The sequence below is a fragment of the Marmota marmota genome, unplaced genomic scaffold, assembly GCF_001458135.2.
Source record: "Marmota marmota marmota unplaced genomic scaffold, marMar, whole genome shotgun sequence".
Lineage (NCBI taxonomy): Eukaryota > Metazoa > Chordata > Mammalia > Rodentia > Sciuridae > Marmota > Marmota marmota.
Genome location: NW_025999941.1, coordinates 6,960,847 through 6,988,701, shown reverse-complemented (window position 1 = coordinate 6,988,701; position 27,855 = coordinate 6,960,847). Strand labels below are relative to the sequence as shown.

The window sequence follows — 27,855 nt, the reverse complement described above, 5'->3', positions numbered from 1 at the left end:
TACAGAACAATGCTTATATCATACCATGCTTCTCTATGAAAATCCAGAGCCACGTCCTAAGCTCCTTAGATTTCACAGTTAATGATTAGAGCCGGAAGGATCTAGCTGGTTATGGGTATTAAAATTGAACATTTGCAACTCAGCTCATATACTCATGTTATAAGAAATGCCAGATTAAGAAGCAGCATTATATTAACGGTCATAAAATATCAGACAAGCAACATCACAATCCATAGTTTAATAGATCTTTCTTTAAAGAAAAATAAAATTTAAATGTTATCACATTTTGTTCTCACTAGAAACTACCACTGGTATTTAAAAAAATTACAAAGCATTTTAATTAAATCTCAAAAGAACTTTTATTATTTGCGTTCAAGAGAACTTTATTTTGCACCATTTTTTACTCAAGTGTACGGTGTCAAATGCACATAAAGGCTTGCTCCCCACAAGGTTTTTCATGAGTGACCTTCCCTAGCACACTTGCTGCAAACAGGATCCAGTGCTGGAAAGCACTGAGAAGGCCACACACTGTCCTCCCTGTAGCAAACTCAGAACACCACTGTGAATGTACAGGGCACAGGTGCTCTGCTACAAGTGCCTTTGAAGGTCAACGAGTCCTAATATTCTGGAAAAGACCTTTGGAAAGACCCCTTTTTTCTTTTTATGACAGCCATATTCTTTCTACAAAGAAAATGATCAATATTAAAAACAAAACAAACAAATAAGCCTTTTAGAGGCATTAAGAGTCAATGTCTACTTTATGAATAATTATATAACTATGCTTTTTAAAAGGCAGATAAGTGAATACTGTTTTTTTAAACATCTACAAATACTGACGACACCTACTGGTAGAAAATAGATCTAGTTAACTGCTTATGGAGAGGCTATCCCTACCAAGATTGGTTGTCTTTTGTGCTAACAATGAAACCAGAAAACTTTCCCTTAAACTGACTTGGGTTTCTTTCTCCAATTTTGCTTATCGCCATTATTAGTCATTGATGTGTCAGATTAATGAAGCTAAAAGGCATCTCTGCCCTCAAGTTGCATTAAATATACTTTTACTCTGGTTTAAAACAACAACAACAAGAAAACTCAATGGTGATACCTGAAGAATATCTACCAACTATTTCCAAAAAATCATTAATTTACCCATCCATACTCTCATACCTGACATCTTCAGAAAAGGAAAATCAGTCATATTTTAACATTTGGATCCAGTTACCAATGAAGAAAATTAATATTTGACATCTGACGATACATTTCTTTCAGCATATTTGTGAACTACAGACATATCTATATTCTATGCATAGGAATAAGATTAAAGAGATAAATTGCACTGTTCCTCCATTCATTAAATTATAAAGTTCCCATTGAAAAGAATACTGTATCCATTCCAAGCCTGAACAACCTGAATTCTATGTAGGTGCCATCTTGCCAAAACTTAAAAAAAGAATCCAAATGCCACTAGGGCCACCACACTTTCACAGCTGTTGGGAACAAAAACTCTGAAAATATTCAACTGAGCTGGGGTATGGAGTGTGGAGTGGGGGCAAAAAAGAGAAGTTAATTTTGCTCTCAGTCTACTGAAAGCTGAATGCAACCAGAGACTATTGGGAGCCCTGCCAGCCTGGAGCAGATCCTGATAAAGTCAATGAATCTTTGATGCCACTCTTCCAAATACACATAATTCAGCAAGAAAACTGCACACACTGAGCAGTAGTGGGTGATGTGGAACTCCAAGAAGGCTGATGGGGTCACGGCACACCTGCCTTCAGTCTCCCCCACCTGACCTTTGTAGTGGTTGTATTCTCAGAGTGAGGTCAGGGAGAGTGGAAATAGGAACCACTGAGTGTGTGTTGGGACCTACAGCTCCAGCATAGCTTGGGCCACAGCAAAGCTGTGGTCTAATGAAAGCAACTCTTTTCCTTAAGGCCCTTTCAAAAGTTAGGGCTGTTTTGTCCTCCAGCTGAGCCCAACTTTTAAGGCCAGTGAGCCATTTGCCAGAGAAATAGCACATGGGAGGAAGAGGACGACTAAATACAAGCCCTAGGACTCCCACTCATTACCCCCAAGGCACAGGAAAATTCCAGAAAGGGAAATGTTTTCAGTCCTCCAAGGCAGCTTTTTATCAACAGAAGGAGTTTAATTCATTTTCAAGATCCATGTGAGGAGACAAAGTACTCTTTTAGCTCCAGACCCTTAGATAAATGACCCCCTTCTGGCCAAAGGTGACAAATAGAAGCACTGTGTCCTATCTTTGCTGCCAAAAGCTGCAAGGCCAAGTCTGACAGGTGAGATGTAGGGGAGATCCTAAGAACCTTCTTCTGCTCTCCCAACCCTGTCAAAAGGAAACACCCGGTTAATGGATAGCTCTTCCCTGACATCTGTCTTCTGATGCAGTTGGAGAAAAGTCCGTTGGCCAGGTCTACAAAGAAGATCATAATTCCCAGAGCCCTGCAGTTAATGCTCCAGCAAGAGAGGCCAGAGCAAGAGGCAGGGAGAGGGACTGGGGCAGAGGAGGCAGCTGAGGCAGCTCATGCTTGACTCACAAAGAAGGGGTGAGAAAGGAAACAGTCTAAGAGATGGCCATAAAGAGACTCGGACAGAGCGTGTGTGAGAGAGAAAGCGAGCAGTGTGAGATGGAGCAGAGGGAGGGCGCCAAGACAGTGAGAGAGGAGGAGGGAGAAAGGCAGGCAGATGGAGTCCAAGAGGTCCAGGTGGAGCGCGCCCTACCTCGGCGTCCTTGGCCAGACCGCTGGCCGGGGGCACCTCCAGGCTGCAGTTCGCTCTCTTGACAGTGAGGTAGAAGGGGTAATCCTTGGCCACCATGGCGGCTGCCGGGCCTGCCCTTTGGGATGTCACTGCTGACCCGAGGCGACCACAAAACTCCCAGGCGAAAGGGGGCCCCAGCTCCACGGTGCCGGGTGGGAGCGGCTACGCGGAGACCAACAGCCGGCTGCTAGCCTGGCGGGACTGCTCCTGCTCTCCTGCTGAAAGCGGGGCGGAGCCGCAGCGGACACGCCCAGCGCGGGCAGGGCAGTGCTGGCTCCGCCCGCCCCACGCTTCCTGGAGCCTGGGTGCTGCTCTGCCCACACCCGGAGCAGGTGAGACGCTAGGGGCCGTCCGGGGCGGGAAGGGATCTCTCTCTCCCGCCCCGGTAAGACGACGCAACAGCAGGGTCGCTCGACCCAGTGACAGCTCCACTTGCGCTCCCTGGCACTCTCGGTGAGGAGGAGGGGGCGGGTAGAAAGGAGGCAGGGTAGTAGGAAGAGGCCTTTAGGGGTGGGGAGCGACCGTTTTAAAAGCCCACATTTTAAAAAAGGTGGTTTTCTGTCTTGCCTTTTTTCCAGGCCGGTCTCCCAGCACCCTCCTTCCCTCCACAGTATTGGGAATTGAACCCAGGGGCTCCTCACCACTAAGCTACATCCCCAGGTTTTTCTTTTAAGACAGGGTCTAAATTGCCCAGGATGACCTTGAACTTGCTATCTTCCTGCCTCAGCCTCCTGACTAGCTTGGTGTTAGAGGTTTGTGCCACCGCCCCTGCTCCCACCCACTTAAACATCACTGGAATAAAAACAGTACAAACTGTAAAATGCACCTGTTTTAAGTGTGCAATTTGCTGAGTTCTGACATGTAAATACCCTTGTAACCACCTCCACAATCAAGATACAAAACATTTCACCACCCTTGGAGAGTCTCTTGGAGCCCTTTCCCCCATCCACTCTAAAATATGACCAGAAGGGTAAAGAGGCTGCCTGCCATTCAGAAGAGTAATCTGACAAAAGTCTGTTTCCAGTCCAAAGCTGTGCAGCAGTGACCTTGCCCTGCCATGCCTTTTTTGGGCCCCTTTTTTGAGAAACCATAACACTGTAAATGCCCAAGGAGCAATTATGAAGTCCTTTACTGCAGCCCTGTCTGGAGCAGTAAGAAACAAACTGGCAACAATGGTAATATATAAATATGGAGAGCTTAAATAAACTTTCTTTATTATGGAATACCTCTCATAGCAGCAGTCAAAAAAGGAGATGGAACTATGGGTGTGGCATGGTAAGATCTCCAAATATTGGGCTCAGTTGAAAGACAATCAAGATTACAGCACAGTATAGTACCATCTGTGTTAAAAACACGTCTACAAAAGAATATCATATATTTTTCACAGAGATGTATTTGTAGGTAAATAGTATTGAATACTGTCTGGAAGAATCCACAGCAAATCTTTTTCTATTCCCTGTGGATGGATGGAGGGACCTGGAATAAAGAGATTAAAGCTAGTGGACATAGGGGATTTATGGCTACATTAAAAAAAAAATGTTTACAGGGCTGGGTTTGGTGGTTCACACCTGTAATCTCAGTGGCTCAGGAGGCAGGAGAATCATGAGTTCAAAGCCAGCCTCAGCAATTTAGTGAGGCCCTAAGCAGCTTAGCAAGACCCAGTCTCAAATAAAAAATAAAAAGGGCTGGGGATGTAACATGTAGCTCAATGGTTAAGCACCCCTGGATTCAATCCCCAGTACCAAAAAAAAAAAAAAAAAGTTTACAAGAAAAATGTACTCATGTATCACTTAGCAAATTAAAAATTAATTTAAAAATATTAAAGTTATTATCGCCAAAGTTATTTTATAGGCTGTACTGTTGACTCTTTTCTTCCTTCATATGAAAGTCATGGCTACATCAGGTGTTGGTTTGGGGAGACAGTGACTCTTGTTTTTACTTCTTGGGTGTGGGATAGGTACTGGGAATGGAGACATACATCCCTATTTCATGTTCTTTGAGTCCAACAGAGGATGGAGCTCAGCACTTTCTACTTCCCAGGCAGGAAACCTCACAATACATAGCTCTTTGATTCCAAGTATCAAATCCATGCCCAGGCACTAAATCCACCCACTGCCTTGCCGTGCTTCCCACAAACTGCCTTTGGAAGCAGGAAGAATCTGAACCAATTAGCAGTCTGCTATTGCCACACATGTAAAGGGGGCTCCTGAATGAATGGGTGTCAACTGAGACTGAAGAGAGTGCCTGAGGTTTTTTCCCCCCTTGAATGCACAAGATAAAGGGAGGAAAGTGGCTAAAGAAGATGTGCAGTGAGAATGAACACCTCAGAACCAATGGGAATTCCTGTTGATACTCCAGAACATAGCCTAATCCTTTTAGCCTGAGCTGTGCTGAGGGTAAGCTCACACAAGTGCACCTCCATCCCATCCCACACACTTTACCAAGAATTGAGCATCATGCAGGAGATGGGGAACAGAACAGGAAGACCATCTTCAAGGACACCCAACCAAAGCACCCTCTGATTAACTGTGCAGCCAAAGCCAGGCTGGGAGGCAGTGACATGCCTCACTCAGGGCTTGCCTGGTCACTCAGGATCTGAGCAAAAGTACCCAGAGCCACTCCTTATTCTCCTCCTTTCCCTGCTCTTGGCCTCACAGACCTACCATCTCAACTAGAAGACTCTGGCCTTTAACAACTGATTCCCGGTAGAGGTTGCTGGGCCTTGTTCTCCAGCTAGCAAATGTACTTAAAGCACTTAGTGAAGAAAATAATTATCCTGGTAAATTCTCATAATCCTGAAACTGGGCTACTCACTGTGGTGATCCTCAGGACTGAGCAGAGAATGTGACAAGCCATTAGTCCAGAATAATCATAGATTGACCCAAGAAATGGTGGAGAGAGGGGCTTTAACATCAAGTTTAAAACAATTATTGCCACAAAAAGATTTTTCATACTGATTGCAAGAAAGCTGCCAAACACATTTTTGGGGTGGTGGTGGGGCTCCTCCAGAGATAATGGAATTGATCTTAGCAGCACAAAACAAAACAAAACAAGACATTGTAGGACTGGGATATAGCTCAGTGGCAAAGCACTTGCCTTGAACACACTAAGCTCTGGACTCCATCCCTAGTTCCATAAAAAAAGATACCCCCCCACAAAAAATGGAACCATGAAAACCAGTGAATATATACAGTGACCCAATATATGTACACCAAACTTATGTCTTTTCCCCTGTGCATCTAGGCAGGGAGATTGCTAATGGCCCATAATAATTTAAATAGTGCTACAAAAAGGCATAAGTTTCAAAATGAATATGAAAGGAAAGAAGGGGATCTGGAGTCCCCTTGGGTGGTCTGATTCTTCCCAGCTTCTCAAAGCCTGAATACCTCATCCCTAAATAGGATTCTGGTGTTTAAGGACATACATTTTGGTACAATAGAGCCTATAAACCCAAACAGGCAATTTGGATCCACACAAGCCCTGTATGTGATCCTTGAGACATTTAAAGAATTTTAAGGGTACTTTTGACCCTATGCAATTTTTACCTTGTGCCCAGACCTCTACCCTGTGGGATGTACTGCTCCACTATTAGCTGATTTGGGGTTTGGGCAATCTGCCTTGGACTCTAACCAGGGATGTGCATAACCAAAGACTGTCAGAAAACAGGCTGCCCTATAGAAGGAATCCCAGGCACATGCCCAAGGTTAGTGTCACAGTTGAGAGAAGCTGGTCCAGCCTATCGTGCCACCCAGCCAAGCAGCCCCAGCAGCTCAGGGTTCCCTATCCTGCTTGTGTCTGTATGTGTTTACAGGCCTAGGAACAACACTGCCCTAACAGGCAGCTTCACTGAAAGCAACAGCACAAAGTGCCTTTCAGAACTCGCCTTCGGCGCAACCAGTTATAATCTTATAAAATGCTTCACAGCCAGGCAGTGTTCCTTAGGAGCCAGAAGCCTGGAGACTGGAATAAAGAAGGTTGTTCTGCATTTGCAGGAGTGGTGCCAAGCACAGGGCCATGGGCTTGCCAGTTCCAGGTGGGGGTCATTTGTGCTGCTAGTGGAGTGGTAGGCCTCCTCACACAAGCCCACTGCTTGGGATTAGCTCCTTTTTGATTAGCAGATGAGCAGGCATGGCAAGGAGACCATCTACTGATTCCTCAAAGCCAAGCACTGTGACCGTGAGCAGAACAGGCCCAGTATGAGGCTAAAACTTCAGAAGCTAAAGTGGCCGTGATAATCTCAGCCAGCAGAACGGTGCTCTGCCCTATCAGTGTTATTTTTAATTAATATCAGGGCAGGGGGGCTCCTTTTTTTCTTAAAGTCTGTTTTCTCATTCATTCACCAAATATATACCACGTACTTACTACCAGTCAGATGTTTAGTTTGCTATCTTTCTCCCATCCTCTTCTCACCATTCCTGAACCTCCATGCCAGGCAGGTATTGTGGTTGATGCTTTTTGTTTTTGTTATTTGGTACTGGGAATTGAACTCAGGGGTACTCAACCACTGAGCCACATCCCCAGCCCTATTTTGTATTTTGTTTAGAGATAGGGTCTCACTGAGTTGCTTAGCGCCTCGCCATTGCTGAGGCTGGCTTTGAACTTGTGATTCTCCTCAGAGTCCTAAGCCGCTGGGATTATAGGTGTGCGCCACTGCGCCTGGTAGACAGATGTTTAAAACATACCTGCTCAAGGAATATTGTCCATTTTAAAACATGGCCTTTCAGCTGTAACCTCTGCAGTGAGGTGTGTGTTTGCAGAAGTTCAAGTGACATTAGCAGATCCCCAAGGCCCAGCTTTCAAACATGTATACCTCCATTTGCTTCCCTGGCATCTGAAGTCATCTCTTCTTCCTGTTAATTTGGCGTAGGCATGTAGGTACAGGTTGGGCACATATGTGTTTCAACCCCTCTCCCCTTCACTTCCATTTGGGTAACATTCCTAGTTAATGATCAAGCTCCCTCTTCCCTCTGCAACTTCAGTCTTGATGAGGAGGGGTCAAAAAGCCTGAAGTTATTTTGGCAGGAATTTGGAGAGATCAGGACTATGACTTACTGTTAGGTAAACGTGGCACAAATTGTGTACTGATAATATCCAAATCACATACTATTATAACACTTTCCCTGCCTGAGGATGTGACCACTGGCTTCAGGTTAGAGTTATGAAAATATTTTATTGGATACTCTACAACTAGAAGATTTAATTCTTGCATTTTTTTTTAAAGCTCATTTTCTGAAACAAGTCTTAAAAAACCAGTTATGGGATAAAATCTTTCTCTTCCACTAGATTAACCTAATTCTTTGGATTATTAGTTGCAATGCCAAAATAAAAAGTTATAAAAAAATTAGATATAAAAATTATATTGTCGGTGATCAGGTACATTTTCTACCCTCTTGTTCATTACAGCATGGATTCTCAACCAGGGGTGACTTTGTTCTTCAGGGTACATTTGGCAATACCTGGATATGTGTGTGTATGTATGTGTATATAATTTTTTGTTTTATTTTATTTTTTTTGGTAGTACCAGGGATTAAACCCAGGGCCTCATGCATGCTAGGCAGGCACTCTGAGCTATATCTTTATACCACTGAGCTATATCTTTAGCTCCTATTAATATCTGGATACATTTTTTATTGTCACTGGCAGGCACCAGGGGACCACTGCATCTACTGGGTACAGGCCAGGGATGCAAGTAGACATAACACACAGGACAGTCTCCCACCACACTCAGGTCCAAAATTCCAACAATGCCACTTGAGAAACTTCATTAGAGAGAGTAGAACTGAAAAATGGCATTGGAGCCAAGAGAATCTGTTGGTTTTTGACTTCAAGAATCTTTTTTATTTCAGACCTTGATCATTTATTAGTGTCATATGATAGTTTAGGCTAAATAGAGCAAAGAAATGCTGGAGTGCTAAGAAGCCCCAGACCACAGTCATACCTCAAAATCTTCCCTGATGCCCAAGCCTGACCCTTAACCAAATAACAGATCCCATAAAACACAAACAGGACAAGAAAACAAAAAGGAAAGTAGGAACAAGAGAGTGAGGGAACAGAATTTTTCTTAAACTGCTTCAAATACAAAAACACAACTTCAAAAGACCAGTGAGACTTAGTTTCAATGAGATATAATTAAGGGTAACCAGGGGAGGGCAAAGAAAATTTTCTAATTTTGTTCTTTCCCATGATACCCATATTCTACTGTTTTTCTGCTATCATATTTTACAGTTTAGGGGGCAGAAATGCAAACCCAGTAATTAAGTAAGAACCCCAAAGAGTTTAATTGTCTTCTTAAAAGTATTTCTGTCTTCATAACAGGTGTGATCAAAAACCAGTTTTACAATAAGAATCTTGAACTTTTCCAATTTGAATGGATGACTACCAAGTAGGCTTAATTTACTCATAGAAAAAAGCCAGTCAGGACCCCTAAAGCTCAGGAAATAAGACCAAGAGTTAATAAATGGGATGGCATCAAATATAAAAAGCCATTGCACAGCAAAGAAAACAATTAGGAATGTGAAGAGAGAACCAATAGAATGGGAGAAAAATATTTGTTAGCTACTCTTCTGACAGAGGATTCATATATAGAATATACAAAGAATTCACAAAACTTAACACCAAAAAAATCAAATAATCCAATTAATAAATGGGAAAGTAAAGTAAACAGTCACTTCTCAAAATAAAAAATACAAAGGGCCAACAAACATGAAAAAGTGTCCAATATCAATAGCAATTAGGGAAATGCCAATCAAAACTACACTGAGATTTCATCTCACACCAGTCAGAATGGCAGTCATCAAGAATACAAATAATAGGGCTGGGCTCAGTGGTACAGCATTTGCCTAGCGTGTGTGAGGCACTGGGTTTGAGCCTCAGTACCACACAAAAATAAATATAGATATTTGTGTCTATCTACAATTAAAAAAAGGAAAGAAAAAGCAGGCTTTTAAAAAAATAACAATAAATACTGAAAGTATGTAGAGAGAAAGGAACACTTTTCCACTGTTGGTAGGATTTTAAATTAGTACAATCACTATGGAAATAAATATGGAGCTTCCTCAAAAGAGGAAGCTATACCACTCCTCAGTATTTATCCTAAAGAATTAAAGCCATACTATAATGATACATGCATACCCATGTTTATAGTAGCATAACTCATAATAACCAAACTATAGAACCAGCCTTGACGTCCATCAATGGGTGAATGGATAAAGAAAATGTGGTATATACACATGATGGAATTTTATTCAGCTATAAAGAAAAATGAAATTATGTCATTTGCAGGAAAATGGATGAAACTAGAGACCATCATCTTAACTGAAATAAGCCAAAATCAGAAGATCAATGTTCAAATGTTTTCTCTCATATGTGGAAACTAGAGAGGAAAAAGGAAAAGAAAGGTTGAGGGATGGGATCTCATGAAAATCAAAGGGAGATCACTAGGGGAAAGAGACCATGGGGTAGGATCTGGGGAGGGAGGGGTAAGTGCTGGGGTGTGATACTGGCCAAATTATATTGCTATATTGTACACACACACAAATATATAACGAAAAATTGCATCATTATGTACAACTAAAATGCACCAATAAAAAATGTGGAAAAAGAAAAAAGAAATAAGCTAGCCCTTAGAACAGTTTCTGTATAGCACTAGTGAGGCTTTAACCTTATGGAGAGTCTCCATTTGTTTGCAAGTGTTTCCTACTTTGGGCTAAGAATTCAACAACTTTGCTATTTTCCAGGATTTTTAAAAAATTCTTCTCAGACGATAGCTAATTCATGCATTTATGTGGGCTTTTTATGTACTAGGCATTACATGGAAAAATTAGAACCTAAAATGTTCCTTCTCATAAATGCTGTCACCATGGATCTTCAGGCCAGAGGTGCCCAGGGGAAATTAAGTCTAGTGGTTGTAGCATCAAAATCTAGAATGTGCATAGGGAGCTCTTTATCTTATTTGTTCCTCCAAACCAGTATATGCTGAGGAACCATGGTGTGCCAGACCACATGCTGTAAACATGGGTACGTGAAAAATAAATAACCAAGTCCATACTCTGAGTAAACTGCCAACTAAGCCACATACCTGGAGATGTGTTCTGGCATTTGGGCCTAGATTTACAATCTGGAGTCCACAGCTCCAATTAAAAACATGCTTATCTTCATAACCAGGGGGCATAGCTGAATTTAAGTCTTTAAAAAATTAGCAGTAGAGAATGAAAGGAGGGCAATTGGCTTGAGATATTTACCTGAAAAAAAAGTCCTAGGGCCTAGGGTGAGGTGGAGGGTGTTGGTGTAGAGGACCTTAATTACAGAACAGTCAAACCAGCAGAAACAGACCTGGGGACTCCTGGCAAGTGTGTGTCTTAGCTGGTGGGAGCAGAAGTCGGCTGCTGTGTGCTTCTGAGCAGCAGCCCATCAGCTAAAGTGCTCCGGCTCTGTGAGACTCGGGTGTGTTTTACAGAGGGGCAGAGCAGGTGGGCTAATCCAGAGCTTTGGTTTAGTGGCAGTTGAGTTAAAAGAGCTTTTCTTTGTTTGATGTTTTCCCCCATCTTCCATATAAAACCAAGCCCAGCATACAGGGTTCTCTCAGGGGTCCACAATTCTCTCCGAATCAAAAGAATTTGCAAGAGAAGGCTAAACAGAAGCACCAGTGGCTGGCTGGCTTCCCAACTCTGATGACTACACTATCATTGGTTCTTCAATTCTGGTGCAACAAGCACAACCACCCAATGGCTTTGTCTGCTAATTCCTTTCATCCAAGGTTGCTGGTGACCCCCAGGCAAGGGCAACCCTTGCTTTGAATCTCCACTGTGCCAAGTACTTCTCTTTCACCAATCTCACCCCACCCTTATCAGTTGATTTGTCTGCTTCCACTCATAGCCTGACTGCAAGCTACCAGGGGAAATGGACCTTACCTTATTCAACTTGCTTATCACATAATTATTTGTTGAAACAAATATTAAATTGAAATGTAGAGACTGGGGTTGTAGCTCACTGGTACAGTGCTTGCCTAGCATGTGTAAGGCACTGGGTTCGACCCTCAGCACCACATAAAAGTAAATAAATAAAATAAAGGTACTGCATCCATCTACAACTAAAAAAAATATTTAAAAAATTGAAATGGAGTAAATCAGAGAATATATTATAGAGGACACAAATCTGCAGAAGACTTTTTTATAAGAAGGAACATAGCATACTTGAAGTTTCCAAGATGGGATCAAGAAGTCATAAGTGAGCTGTCATAAATTTTGAAAGGTAGACAGGTATCCTTAACTGTTAGCATTTAGAAGGATCCAAAACTCACAAAAAACACTTTGAGAGAAATCCTGCAGTATAAGGCTGTGAGGGCCCTCTCTGATATCATGAGAGCTTTCAGTCCCCCAGCCTTCTACACAAACCCAGCAATTGATGCTCATTCCTGAACAAGGGGGACTTGCCAGGAAGACTAAGGCCAAGGGACAACAAATCATTTATTTTCAAAGATGTCCTGCAACATGCTCATCTCCCTCTTCCCTCCAACTCCATCAGGTGCTTTCTTCCCTTTCTTCTCAAGGTTTTTGATTTCAGGTTCAACTTTACATACATACACATTATTTTTTCCCCTTTTCAATTTATCATGCTCATACCTAGTGCTATTCATATTGAAACTTCGTTCTCTTGAGTTGGACCCTGAGAGTCAGACCTTGTAGGGGGAATTTCACCCAGTGTTTGTGCGAGATTACACATGACACTAATCTGAAGTTCTGGTTCAAATTTCTATCTTTTTTTTTTTTTTTTAAGGAGTTATGTTGCTGAGGCTGGCCTTCAACTCCTGGGCTCAAGTGATCTTTCTGCCTCAGCCTCCAGAGTGGCTGGGCCTACAGTATTGGGCCACCTCATATGCCCCAGGAAGTCAGAGGAAGAAGAAAACTTCTCTGGGAACTGCTACACCAAAGGAGGACCATGCTCTGCCTCTGAGGCTTATAAGAGTGCCTGAAGAGCTCATTCTGGCTTAGAAACAGTACATAGTGAACCAAACTCATCTGTCAGTGAGTAGGAGGAAGGGAGGCAAGGAGAGAAGAGAGAATTAAAATTGTAAACCCCATATCACGTGGCTTCTTCCTTAAACTTTAATAACTCTGTGTTGCCTACAGGCTCAGAAACACCAAATGCAATAGTAGGTACAAGGATTGCTCTAGTGCCAGGAAAATGCAGTAAGACACAACTTTTACAAGGTAGGCAATGAATAAATGCCCTGCAGGAACAAAACAGGCTTTTAACATCTCCAAAGTTGGCAGCCAGATGCCTCAAATGTTAGCTTAGTGCATTCACAACGCACAACAGATAGGACCACATACTTGAAGATGAAATCATTTTCCAGGGGAAACAATCTCTGGGGAGGCTGGGTTTTATAAGGAGGAAGAGGGGAGGATCTATATTTTCTTTGCCACAGCATGACACACTTTAATGCATGTTTTTGGTATGCTAGGCACATTTTTTTTTTAAAGAATGCTTTAAAAGAGAAGACATTGAGCAGATTGCTTCAGTTACTCAAAGAACTATCATTGTCCCCTGGTTGGGGAGGGATCTAATTCTGTCTCATAGTGGTGTTATCAAAAAGATATGAAACTACAAGTCTTCATTTGGATTCTGCAGTTGGGGTGTCTTGTTACACTCTACCCCCAGAAGTGTTAAAGGAAGTGCCTGTCATCAAAATTCAAAAGCAAATCCAGAAACGATGCAGGCAAAACCAAAAGGATCAGCATTTTGCTTCAGTTTCCTGTTCATAAAACTTTATAAAAACAACCCACCCACTTAAAAAAAATGCCACAACAATAGCTCATATTCTTTGCTTAACACTTGCCTCATGCCTTTGTGAAATGAGGTGCCATCATGTTTCCTGCATATACCACATCCCTTTCCTCCTTCCCTTGCCCTCACCCCACCTGGCATCATTCCTAGATTCAGTCACTTCTCCAGATTACGAGCTCAAGCAGAGAGATGCCAATTTCCTCCCCAACCTGTCCTGAGGAGGCCAAGTACTTGTTCCAGCTGGAAGCAGGAATAATTGAGGTTCTGTTTCCCCAAATTAATTCTCACTTCCTAGAGGAACTTGTAATGGGGAAGCCTAAGTTAAGAAGTCACAAAGTTAAGGAAAAAATGCAGACTGCTCCAGTAAACTGAAAAATAATTATAAATGTATTGCCTCGTGACCTTAATTTTTGAAGAATAGGATATCTTCTTCCTACCCTGGTCCTATCGCAAAACTTTCTTTGTGGAATATCCAACAGACTGTGCTTCATTTTCTGAGAGAATAAAGTAGAATAAAGCTCTTGAACAAAAAAATGTGAATTCAAATATCAAGTTTTCACTTGCTAATCATATGACTTTGAACAATTTACTTACCTTAGTTTAATCATCTGCAAAATGGGGATATGTGAGTTTTAAAGGCTTTAATAAGATAAAAACGTGGATAATTTAATGAGATAATATACATTTCAGCATCCTAGGCATACAGTTGACATATAACCCATATTGTTATTAATCTTTCTGATAAATGAATCATCCTACTCCCCTTTCATCAATGAATTAGAGGAGAAAAGATGGGATTGGGGGACCTTTTCCACTATCTTTGCTTTCAAAGGGGATAATTTTCATTATTATTATTATTGTTATTTCATTTATTCTACTTAGTTATACATGATAGTAGAATGCATTTAAATTTATTGTACCCAAATAGAGCACAACATTTCAATTCTCTGGTTGTACATGATACAGAGTTGAGCCATTCATGCAATCACATATGTACATAGGGTAATGATGTCTGTCTCACTCCACCATCTATCCTGCGCCATGCCCCCTTCTCTCCCAACCCTTCCCTTTGCCCAATCCAAAGTTCCTTCATTCTTTGCATGCCCCCCCCCCATTATGGATCAGCATCCACTGATCAGATAAACCATTTGGCCTTTGGTTTTTTGGGATTGGCTTACTTTGCTTAGCATGATATTCTCCAACTCCATCCATTTACCTGCAAATACCATAATTTTGTTCTCTTTGAATGCTGAGTAATATTCCATTGTGTATATATACCACAGTTTCTTTATCCATTCATCTATTGATGGGCATTTAGGTTGTTTCCACAGTTTAACTATTGTGCATTGAACTGCTATAAACATTGATGTGGCTGAGTCACTATGATATATTGATTTTAAGTCCTTTGGGTATAGACTGAGGAGTGGGATAGCTGGGTCAAATGGTGGTTTCCAAGTTTTCTGAGGAATCTCCATACTGCTTTCCAAAGTGGTTGCACAAATTTGCAGTCCCACCAGCAATGTATGAGTATAGCTTTTTCCTCAAAGGGGATAATTTTTAAATTTAACTCCATGATTTCAAATACTGACTTGACTGTTGGGAATATAAAAGAAGGAGGCACAGTGAAGGCAAACTGACCAGAATTGGAAAATACAGGTTTCAATCATGGCTCTACCATTAAAGCTGCCCAAAGCAAGTCAAGAGACCTCTAAGGCGTAGTTTCTTGAACTGTAAAATACAGTGATTTCAATTATGTTTCTGATTCTATAAAATAGCAAAGACCAAAAAGTGTGTAAGAAGTACTGTCCTGATTTAATTCTATTTTATTCCAGGAAAAGTCTTCATAGAAAAATTATAATATCCCATATTGATGAAAATACCCTTGTTAAAAATCAGCAATGTTTGGTCTAGGCAGCATGGAGTTTGGGTTAGCTCAGTACAATAATATTTCATATGGGTCATCAGAAAATTAAGCTTAATGACTTCATTTGTCAGAGAATGCATATACATACAGATTCCTTTAATATCAAATGCAAAGGCAAATAAGAGGTTTTAACAGAGGGAAGATCTACAATGGGAAAAGACAATAAGAGAAAATTTGTAGATAGACTACAAATGAGAGGGAGCTGACTGAAAATACACCACGGTCACTTAAAAATAGGTACTTGGTTATGCAGTGTCTGTGTTATCTGTCCAACAACATTTGGTTCCTTCTGTCTTCTTCCCACAGGCCTGTTACGACTATGACAACTCAATGTTCCTTCTGTGGACCTACTCGCTGCCCTGTGAATTTTATCCAGTCATAACTTCCTGCCTTGCAGGGGTGCGCTGCCTGAAGAAGGCAAGGGGCAAGACCATGGTTAGTTGTATTCTAGATGTAACACAGAGCTGGCTGCTGGTATGAGATACTGAGCAGCACAGGTTTCTCAAGGCTGAGGGCTCTGTGCAATCCCCTAGCTAAACTTCTGACATAAAATATTGACATTGATGTTGCCTGTTATAAAAGTCAGAACTGAGGAAAAGATACAATGCAGCAACTTCTAAGTAGTGCCCTGTAAATAACAAACGAAACTAGAATGGCTCATTAAGTCATTAGCTGCCTTCTTGTTTGATATTTGTTTCTCCCACTGAACTATAAGCTCTGCAAGGGTAAGAATCACAACTCTCTTCTTCAGGGCTGTGTCCAAAATATGTGTAAAAATATGCCTGGCAAGTGACAAAAGCACAATAAATGATGCTGATCTTGGCTGGGCACTGTTCTCTGACTTTACATGAAGTATCTCATGCAACCCTTTTCATGCAATCCTGAAGATAATCCTGCGAGATGAGAATTTTCATAGTGGGAGAAACTGAGGCACTGGAAGTTAAACAACTTACCCAAAGTCACAAAGCTGTAAGTAGCAAATCTGGGGTTCAAATGCTAGTATTTTGCTTCCGAACCTGAAGTTCCAATTTTGAAATGGAACATTAATAATGTGCAGGTCACTGACAAAGCAGGATGATCTGACCCTACAGCCTGTGATGACAAGGGTCAAGGATTCAAACCTATATGATATGAATGAAAAAACAAAAAAGAATGCCCCCCCCCCAAAAAAAAAACCACTGAATAACAATCAGAACCCATGGGTTCAAATCTTGGTCCTGCATTCCCACTCTAATTTTGGTCAAGTCCCAGGATTTCTTTGCTCACTAGTTTCCCCAGTCTGTCAATCAGGAGGTTGAATGCTTACTCAAGTCCCTGTCAGTTGTCAACCCAAAGCACTAGGATCTCCCTGGATGTGATCTTACATGGAGACAATGGTAGTATACACAAATGTGTTCTTTCATCATCATCCACCAAAATTTCTTCAACAATCAAGCAAGTTACTCAATCTCTTGGAGACTCAGTTTCCTCACCTGCAATTAGAATATAACAACACCTACTTCAAAAGTGGAGAGGGGGAGATTAGAGAAAAGGCTGGTAAAGGAGCTGACATGTAATAGCAACTCTATAAACAGTAGCTTGGTTTATTATGGTCCCAAACATAGATGGGAGGTAAGTCTGGAGGAGGAGAGGATCACTTCAAAGCCCAAGAACCAAAGAGCCAGTCAAATGGACACTCTGAAACTCAGAGGTTCAAATAATTTCTAAGAGAAGATGAACTATCTGCCACATCCTCCAAGCAAAAATTTCATATCAGATTCTTTTTTTAATATTTATTTTTTAGTTTTAGGTGGGTACAATGTCTTTATTTTTTATTTTATGTGGTGTTGAGGATCGAACCCAGCGCCCCACGCATGCCAGGCGAGAGTGCTACCACTTGAGCCACATCCCAAGCCCTCATATCTGATTCTTAAAATAAACAAAAAACAAAAAACACTGGGCTGGGGTTGTAGCTCAGTGACAGAGCACTTCCCCAGCACATGTGAGGTACTGGGTTCAATCCTCAGCACCACATAAAAAAATAAATTAATAAAATAAAGGTATAAAATAATACTGAGTAATACAGACAGATTTGAGTTAACTTTATTTGGAACAACAACAATAAAAACACTATGGGTTGGGAACTTCACATCCAAGAGTGCTGAAAAGGTAGAAAATAATGTTTGGTGTCACTTGCTCTATGCCAGTTCTAATAACAAGCACATGACATGCATTAACTTAGGGAATACTCACAACCTGCTGAAGAGGGTCATACCCTTGTTTCATAGATGAGAGCAGAGAGCCTCAGAAGAGGATAAGTAACTTGTGCAGAATCACATAGCTAAATAGCCATGAGAACCGAGCCAGTCTGGACACCAATGGTCTGAACCACACAGCTATAACCTTCCCCAAGAATAGGTGGCCCCTGCATGTCCCAGATCCACAGGTTAGCTGAAACCACAACATGGGGAGGTAGCTTTTAGGAAGGCTATGTCTGTGGACTAGAGTCGCCTTGGGTTTTAGTCCCTGTTCATCCACAGACTCTGGCAGCTATGGAAAAGTCATTTAACTTTCCTGAGCTCTGTTTTGATCAAACAGAATGTACTGGATTAGGCTTTTTCAATCCAAGTCTTGTGGAACATTAATCACATTTTATACCCAGGAGGTTGGGGATAAAAGAGAAGCCAAGACATCATGAGCTGACCCTCTGTCCTAGGATTCTGGTTAGGGGAAGAGGTGGAATACATTTGTGAACAGACACAACTAGTTGACCCTCGGTTCCTCCCATCTTGGATTTTATGTGACAGGAAGAGGAGCAAGGGGAGAAGAAGGACTTAGGGGAGTCTGAGGGAGGAGTCAGGCTTATCTTGAAGCTGTGTTTGCACAGCAGCCACAATGTACATACTTAGTTCATATGATTATTTGAGGGTATGTTCAGGGGGAGAGCTGATGGAAATAATTGGGAAGGGAGCAAAAGAGTCTCTTCTAGAAATAATCAGAATACAGATGCTAATAGAATTGAATTCAAAGGATCAGACTTGAATCAAATGATCAAGAGCTGAGTTGCTGCTGAAGATGGATGAATATGTCAAGAATGCTAACAATTTCTTTTGTACTCAGCCACACACTCTGCTATATGCCATTTTCAGTCTCTTTCTTGCAAATGAGCACACCTCTTCCAGCGGGATAACCACAGGTCAATCTCCCCTTCACTTGTGTCAGAGGAGCTTTGAATCTGAACAAAGGCAAACTGTCTAGAAGTTAAAGAATTCTTGTTTTCATTTACATCTTTGCCCAGGGTGGTGGCAAATATTGCTTCATGAGTTTCTAGCTTAGGTTTTAGAGCTCAAAGGATAAAGTGCTCCCACAAAAAAGAGTCAAGAAGAAGAATACACACACATGCACACGAGCACGCGCGCGCGTGCACACACACACACACATACGTATATATTGATTTTTTCTTTCCATTTGAATTGAGAAGTCTTTTCTTTCCAGCTGACAGTGTGCTACAACCTCATCCAGACCTGCCAAAGTTTCCAGCTAGAAATGCCAATAGTAAAAGAACCTTAAGGAACTCTTTTTGTTCTTCTAATTCGGAAAACTGGACTTTAAAGGTCTTTTGACTCCTCGATGATGTTTTCCCACAAAATTAGGTTGCCTCATGAGCTGCAATCCCCAGGCCACAAAATGATTGCCACATAATAGGTGCTCAATAAATATTTGTCAAATGAATTAAAGAACAAAAGAAAGAGAAGGTCTCAGAAGATAGGTTCCAAGGGCTGTCAACATGAGTGGATAATTTGTTGATATTTGAGTTTTGTCTTTCAACTCAGATACAGAATAGACCCTCTCTCATGCTTCTCCACATTTAAAAATATCACTCAGTATTCAAATCTCAAGCCAAGATTTTCTTCTGAGAAAAGTCTGCAGGTCAACTCAGCCCCAAGGAGACAGTACTTTCTTTTGAGTTCCACTAACATTTATTACTACCATTTTAAACCATGTTCCAGTTAAGTAACTTTTGAAGTTACTTAACATTCTGTAGCCAAGCAAATCTTCAGATTATCTCTCCATCTAGAAACTGTGGGAGCTGCATCTAACCATACCTACCTCTGTAAGCATTCTTAGGGAACTAGAATTAAGAAAGGAACTTCTAGAGGAATCACCAATGACAGCTGGAATATTTTACACTAATATTATGACTTAATCTTATGTTCAAGTTATTCAAACAGTTAACAGGCAAGAATATCTTTAAACTGCTCTCCTGCTACCTGGGGATGCCAGTCATAATTGGTATCAGGAACTCTATTTAAGACTCCCTTGAGGAAAGGACTGTGCAGATGTGTTGCCCCTCAAAATACTTCATGTTAAAATTCAGGAAGGGGCAGGGGGTGTTGCTCAGTGGTAGAGTACTTGCCAAACATGTACAAGGCCCTGGGTTCAATTCCTAGCAATGAAAATTAAAAAAAATACATTAAGGAAGATACTTATCAAACCTCCAGATCTATTCAACAGTTTACAGAAAACATGGGATAGAGAAAAAAGCTAAACCGTCTCATGAGAAAGCAATTCCCAAATCCAGGATAGAAAACATTCTATAAATCAGGTGCACTCCTGTAATCCTAGTGATCGAAAGTTTTAGGCCAGCCTCTCGACTTAGCAAGACCCCATCTCAAAATTAAAACAACAACAACAACAAAAGGGTTGGGGATATGATTCAGTGACAGAGCACTCCTGGATTCAATCCCCATATAAGTAAATAAATAAATGAATAAATAAAATAATAACAACATTCTATAAATTACCCATTTTCTCCAATGAATCAATGGTGAAGGGGTAAAGAAAGGGGTAGAAAAGTTTTTCAGAATAAAATCCATAAGAAATGGGTGAACCATGTCAAAATTCCAATTTAGAAAGAATTCCTTAACATCACCTAATACACAGCCCAAAGTCAAAAGTGAAAGAATACATTAACCTTACCAATCTCGTTAGATATAAGGCAAGGTAGTTTATGTTAAAAACAAAACAAAATTAAAAAAAAACCTTGTGAGTTGTGAGGCAGAGATATATACCAACATGCTAATGAGTGAAATTATATGTGATTGAGGTTTGCTTAGAACACTCCTAAAAATAAGGCATGGTAAGACTGGAAGAGACCAGTGATCCCAAAACCTGGCTGATGGGTATGGGGGGGGGGTGCTCACTTACTATTCTCTCTACATTTCTAATGTGGGAAAATCACAAGGTATCATGTTCAATACACTAAATTATCCAACTTAGAAAATTGTAACTTCTGGTCAATCTGGTGAGGGTACAGTGAAAATGGTACACATAGAGTCAATGATGACAGTAAAAACTACTTACAAACAGGGTGTAGTGGCACATACCTGTAATCCCAGCAGCTCAGGAGGCTGAGGCAGGAGGATCACAAATTCAAAGCCAACCTCAGTATCTCAGTAAGACCCTAAGCAACTTAGTGAGACCCTGTCTCAAAATAAAAAATAAAAAGGTTGGGGATATAGCTCATTGGTTAAGTACCCCTGGGTTCTACCCTTAGTACCAAAACAAAACAGAAAAACAAATCCTACCATGACATCAAGAAGTGTCAATACATCGCAAAAGCAACGTGGATATACAAATATCTTGGCTTAATATTCCTACACATGAGAATTTCCCAAAAGGAATCATTCAAAAAGATGAAAAGACCGTTGCACCTTGATCTAAATAGTGATGAGTTAGAAATAATGGATTAGCTATTACATATGGGGAGTACAATATGCTCCAGGAACTCTATCAAAGGCTTTCTATACATTATTCTATAAATAATCCTTGAAAGAAAGTACTGTCTTTCCACAGATGAAGAAAGCAAGTCACAGAGCTAGGAAGGGGCAGACCTGGAAATCCAGGCTAGGTTGGCTTCAGGATGCACAATTTCTGGTCCTCCCCTAAATTTCCCTGAGATCCAAATGTCAGACAATAGAAGATGTTTAATCAAACTATAGGATATCCACTGGGTAACCACTGTGTCAAAATCAACAAGTATATTTACAAAGCCAAGCAATGTGGGAAAATGCCAAGCTAATAAAACAAAGGATGAAAACTGTTTCTGAGGGCACCCATGAAATACATATACACATATGTGGAAAAGCTTCTCAGGAGAATACACAAGATGAAAATCATGGTTGTATCAGAAGGGAGGGCTCCTGATTATGGGCCATATACTTATGCTATTTTTACAGTTCAAAAAAGTAAAAGGTGGGGAGCTGGAATTATGGCTCAGTGGTAGAGTATTTACCTTGCATATGTGAGGCTCTGTGTTCGATCCTCAGTACCACATAAATAAATAAATATCCATCTACAACTAAAAAATATTTCTAAAAAATGTAAAAGGTGGGATTGATCCCCAGCACTGCAAAAATAAAAGATAGGAGATAGAATTTTGGGAATGGTGTTTTCATATATACTGGAAACCATCAGTTTCTTCAACTGCATTCTTTTTCTTCTTCTTTGGAAGCCTACTGAAACTAAAGGAAGAAATATTCCCTTTTCCTTCCCTAAATATCTTTCTGATGACCTGTGCTAGGAATTCACTGACTTTGATCAGGAAGCAAAGATTATCCTGAAGTTTTCTCTTGTGGCAGACGAGATATAAAAGGTTACAAGATGAGATGGATGTCTTCAACATACTACAAAAGGGATTTTTTTTTTAAAGGCAACATCTTAAAGGAATCTACAAAGGACTGCTTCATGATTGAGATTCTACCCAAGTATTGTGAACTTCTGTCTCAGGTCATTAGCAAAATTGGGGGGAAAGAAAGAAAACACCACCAGAGTTGGAGATCAGTTCACCATCTTATCATGGTCAGGGCCAGGCACATCCTATATGTACCTACCAGAATGCTAATCATCCCCAAATCCCACCCCACAATTCTACTTTGCTTTCCTCTTCCTTCCCTGCATCTTCCCTGGAAATACACATCTGACCAGTTCCCAGACAGGTTCATTGCCCAATTATGGAAATGGAAGTGCTTTGGAATCTGTGAAATGCTCTATAGATGGGAGGTTATCCTGATTAAAAAGCTGATCTGTGCTCTTGTGCATTTCTTTGGCCACAAATGAATTCTATAGATGTTCCTTGGGAAGGAGAAAACAAACAATTAAGTAGATCCCAAGTTATTGTAACCACCAGAATCAAAGTTGCCATAAATAATCAACTTTTTTTTTTAATGACAAAGCTCTATAACTGCCCTCAGAATCTTTATCACCTGGAAAAGGCACTAATCTGTGAGCCAAACCACATGACCATTTGAGATCCTAAGCAGTATAGGGCAGTACCTGTCACCAAGATAATAACTTAATTGTGAATAGGGGATGTGATAATATTTTAGAGAAAGCCCTTCAAGAGATTCCCCTGGAAGCTGAATAAAGGATCTTGAGGGGGGAAAAAATGAAGGGAACAAATCAGAGAGCCAGCTGGAAAGGAAGGTAGTGCTAAAGCTACTGGCCCATTGGAGCTTTCAGGGAGTTCATGCAACTTTTATCAAAGATTATGCAAAAGCTACTGTTTTTCAAGGCTTTAGGACATCAGAGAAACACACACACACACACACACACACACACACAGACAGTTTGCTCAACAGAGAACTTTAAACAATTCAAGTTCAAACAAACAGATTTCCAGGAATTAGGAAGAGAGGAAATTGCAAGGTACTTTGCAAACCACTGAAAAGGCAAGGATATTTAACTATTAAATGTTGGTGATAAAAATGAAGATTTTGTTGTGATAGTATTTGTTTTGGAGTGGGAAGGAGTATTATTGTTTCCTGTAAGGATAGGAAATAATAGTAAGAGTCAGATGGTAATAAATGGTTGTATTTCTAGCAGCCAGCCTTCTTTGACCTCTTACTGGAGACAACACTGAGCTGAGCATTTTGAAAGCATCGTTTCCTTTAGTTCCCATGACAACCCTAGGAACCCAGTCCTACAAATGACTCCCTTTATGAATGAGGAAACTGAAGATCAGATAGGTTCTATAATTTCTTTTGAGGTTGCAGTGACAAGGCTATGATTCAAACCCTGATTGCTTAAAAGTCCAGCCTTCGAACCATTGACAGACAGGTCTATAATTATCCAGTATCATGGACTGATAGTACTTTTGAAGATTACTGACAATTATCACATTTAGAGCTGATGTCCAACAGGGTTAGCAGCCTTCCTCCTTGCCTTTCTACCTACTGATAAAATGAAAGAGAGTACCACTGCCCAGTTCACTGTAGTAACTGTGAATGTTCTCTGTAAAAGGAGGGAAGAAACAGAAAAATCTGAAAAGTTTTTCATTGTTTATGGCCCATTATTATGAGCCAGGATTCTCAAAGGAAAACATCTAAGTGGCAACACTATGTAGAAGTTTTTCTAATAACCCAAATACTCACCTGTAAAAAAAAGACTGAGGAAACCCCATGAAGCAACATGGGGTTATTGAGCATGGTTAGGGGGCATACATATTGCTGTCTGGCAGCCTGAGTCTGAATTCTGACTCATTTGCTCTGGGACCCTAATGAGCAAATCTTTCTTAGTTTCCTTAACCCATCCTCCTGCAAAAAAAATTGAAGATGAAAACAGTACCTCTCCATAGGACTGCTGGGGAAACTACATGAGATGATGATGCATGGACAATAAAGGCACACTACAGGGCATGGTGTATATTAGCTTCTACTCCTGGCACAGCCGGCAGGGTAGCCACACCATTTCATTTACTAGGACCCCTGCACTTCATGCCACATTCTTCACAAGCTACAGAATATTCAGGTGTGAAATGAGTTTATTTTATTATTTCCAAAAACTTTTTTTTAAAGTTTTGCCATACTGGGAATGAAACCCAGGGGTGCTCTACCTCTGAGCTACACCCCCAGCCCTTTGTATTTCCTTTTACTTTGAGACAGTCTTGTTAAGTTGACCAGGATAGTCTCAAAATTTTGATCCTCCTGCCTCAGGCTTCTGAGTTGCAACACCATACCTGGCTGGAAGGACTTTTCAAATGACATTTACAAAAGCACTAATTTCAGAATCTTTGCCCAAGCCATGGTCAGTGGTTGAGAAGAGGGAAAGAATCTTTCGATGCTCTTTTTTTGTTGAGATTTGGCACTTGATTTGAATGCTGATTGCACGATGATACCTATTCTGAAAAATTCCATTAGAATTTCAGAAACCCATCCTCAGGGACAGACAGCAACATTTTCTGCTTGTTTAGTTTTATTCTGTGAAGCTGGTGAGGGCTGACAAAAGCTGTTGCTCATGATGATGATCACATGCCAGCAGCTCAGTGAGCCTTCGTGTTTTCTAGGCTTAGCAGAGTCCAACTGCTCCATTCAAGATGTTCATTACTTGGGCATTTGGCACCCGGAGTTGAGTACTTCAGAGCTTCAAGAACAAGCTGCTGGTGCTGCAGTGCATTCTGGGGCTTTGGCTCAGTTTGCACCAATTCCTCTCTTCCTATAATGGCTCTATGCTTTTCTTTTGGGAGATTGGCCCTTCTCAACTCTTCAGTGCTTGTGATTTCAGAGGGATGGAGCTCACTCTAATCCCCTTGGAAGCACATGTGATTCAGGACTGAGCCATCAGCAGGCCCCTTCCTATGGTCACAGTGACTGATTCTGGAAGAGGCATGAAAAGCAGGCTTGGGATTTTTGCAGGAAGAACTGGGCAAGAAAGCACCTCAAAGCCAGAAGGAGGCAAGCAGGGCTGCTGTGAGGATTAAAACACATGTGAATGCTCAGTGACTGCCGGTCACACAGCAAGTGCACAGTAAGCATCCGCTGATGATATTCAAGTAGAGATTTAAAAGTAAGAAAACAACCTCAAGATCTTGCAGATACTCAGAATGCAAGTTCCATGTAAAGCATAACAACCAACCATCCACACTGTTATAAAAAATAAAGTCCTATTCTTGTTTTTCCAACTTACCTGCCTTGTTAAATTTACAACAAGCATGGATGTAAGTATTACTGTTGCCATTTTACAGAGAAGAAAACTAAGACTCAGAGGGATTAAGTAACTAGATTAAGGTGGCAGGTTCTAAGTGGTAAAAATAAAGTTCTAACTGGCTGCAAAAGATGGGGGTTCACTAAACTACACCATTTTGTCTCTCCCTGCTTTAAAAGCAAAGAAACAATGTGCCCAAACTAAATAGAAGGAGAAGCTATCCAGAGCTACTAGCACCAAAAATCCCAGCCCTTTAGACTGAGAACTGACTTTGGCCCAGGAGTGAAAATTACTATTCATGATGGCTTGTTTCTAAGTGGGAAGGAGGAGGTCCACGCAGGGACTGAGTGGATCTTTACCACATGTTGCTACTGATCTTCCTCATTGTCGCCCAGAAAATAGACAGTCAGGAGAGATCCCTCTGTGGTTGTGGTTGGAGGGAATTCACCGCTGTTTCTTTGGGACAGACTTAGGCATGGCGCAACTGCCATCTGCTTGGGGCCTGCAGAAGATGCCTCAGCAGCAGTGAACGTGGTCTCTGTCTCTTGCACAAGCTGTCTGGGCTCCAGGTGAATGTACGTCCTGAGGGCATTTTCCCACTGGTTCCAGTGTGTGACAGACACACCAAGGCCCCCTATTTGGCCCGAATTATTAAAAGCCCATAACTGGAACCTCAGAGAGCTCAGCCACCCCTGTGGCCCTGCAACTTAAAAGAAGGTCTGCTCATGATGGCTAAATAATGCACCCTTACCATGCTTCCTTTTCTTGGCACCAGGGATTGAATCCAGAGGTGCTTACCACTGAACCTCATCCTCCATCTCCAGCCCTTTTGACTTTTTATTTTGAGACAGTGTCTCACTAAATTGCCAAAGGTCTCAATAAGTTGCTGAGGCTGGTCTTGAATTTGTAATCCTCTTGCTTCAGACTCCCAAGCTGCTGGGATTACATGCTTGCACCACAGTAACCAGTCAAGCCTGCTTTTAAGAGGTAATGTCACGCGAATAACAAACTTGCCAACCCCCATGCAGCTGTGGCTCAGAGGCCCAATACTCTTGCTGTGGAAATTCCAATATGTATTTTGCCTTTAAATCTTTGGAATGCTGATTTAAAAGCCTGAAGCCAGAATGTTCTAACAAAGAGTGGGCTGTCTTGTCTCTGAAATGGCAGCATTTCAGAGGTCAGGGCAGGAGCCCCCACCCTCAGATTCATCAATCGATGAGATACATAAAGAGGGATTTGTTTTCAACCTTCAAGAAGATCAGGATTTGAGCAATGTCCCCCAAACTCTATTAAGTATAGGACTATATTCCAGTTCCCCAAATAACAGCAACAGTGTTTAGTGTTTAGTATGTGACTGGCATGTTATGGAGCTTCACAGTGTCCTGTAAAGAAAGTGCCATGATCACCCCATTTTACAATGGAAGAGACTGAGACACAGGAAGAAGTGTCCTATGCCCAAGGATACAGAGCTGGTGAGCAGCAGAGCTGGAGTATGAACTCAAGTGGTGTGGCTAGAGTGTATACTCTCAATCATAATGCCACACTATCTCTTGACCTGATGGATGGTGGCAATATGACAGTGATAGAGGTGGTGGTGATTCTGCTGGTGGCAGTAACTGTGGTAGTGATGATGCTGATAACAGGGGTGACAATGATACTATATCCCTGGTCCTGTGCTAAGCATGTCCCACATATTATCATACTAAATCTACTACTCTTTCAGCAGGTCCCATCAGTTTCACCTTCTTCACCTATTTCTCTTCACCTCACCTGCTTGCTACTGTCCCAGCCCAATCTGTTACCATCTCTCACCCAGAAGAGTGCAACACAGCCTGCTCACTGGTCTCCCTGATGCAAACAGCACCTGTACCATCTCATTACCCTTCCCAACCAGAGGGATCTTCAGAATAGTTACATCAGTTCACGGCACCCTCTGTTGTCTAACTCCTCCACTGGCTTCTGCTGCACAAACCTCAATTCCTTGTCACAACTGACAAGACCCTGTAGGATCTGGTTCTGCCACCTCCCCTCACCCACTGTGCTGCAGCATCTCCCTTTTCCTTTTTCCTGACCATGCCAGCCTCACACCAGGCCAGGGCATTTGTATTGGCTGTGTCTGTTACCCCCAAATCTCTGCAAGGCTGAATTCTTTTAGTCATTGAGGCATCAGCCAAATGATCCCTGCTCAGAGATTCTCTGACCTCCCAGCTATGGGAGATCTTCAACTTCCATCTCTCTCTGGGTCTCCCCTGCCTCCTCTGGCCCTAGCCACCTCAAGACTGGACTGTATCTTTGCTGATTTATGGCTGTTTGCTGTCTCCCCAGGTAGGCAGGCTTCAAGCTCCATGAAGGCAGAGAGCTTGTCCCTTGTGTTTGCTGTTTTTTCACCAGCATATCAAGACAGCAGCCAGCAC

At 41.5% G+C, this 27,855-nt stretch overlaps 1 protein-coding gene across 6 annotated transcripts in view; it reads right to left on the bottom strand.

The window, feature by feature from the left end:
* Arhgef3 (Rho guanine nucleotide exchange factor 3) overlaps positions 1-27,855 on the bottom strand; it is a 302,635-nt gene that overhangs the window by 65,794 nt on the left and 208,986 nt on the right. The window contains exon 1 of one of the 6 annotated variants that reach the window (XM_015494406.2): positions 2,734-2,861. The exons of the other annotated variants lie outside the window; for them this stretch is intronic. Coding sequence (XP_015349892.1) covers positions 2,734-2,829 — 96 coding nt within the window. The 5' untranslated portion in view covers positions 2,830-2,861. Of the gene's footprint in view, positions 1-2,733; positions 2,862-27,855 lie in introns of those variants that run through there. 6 annotated transcript variants of the gene reach the window in all.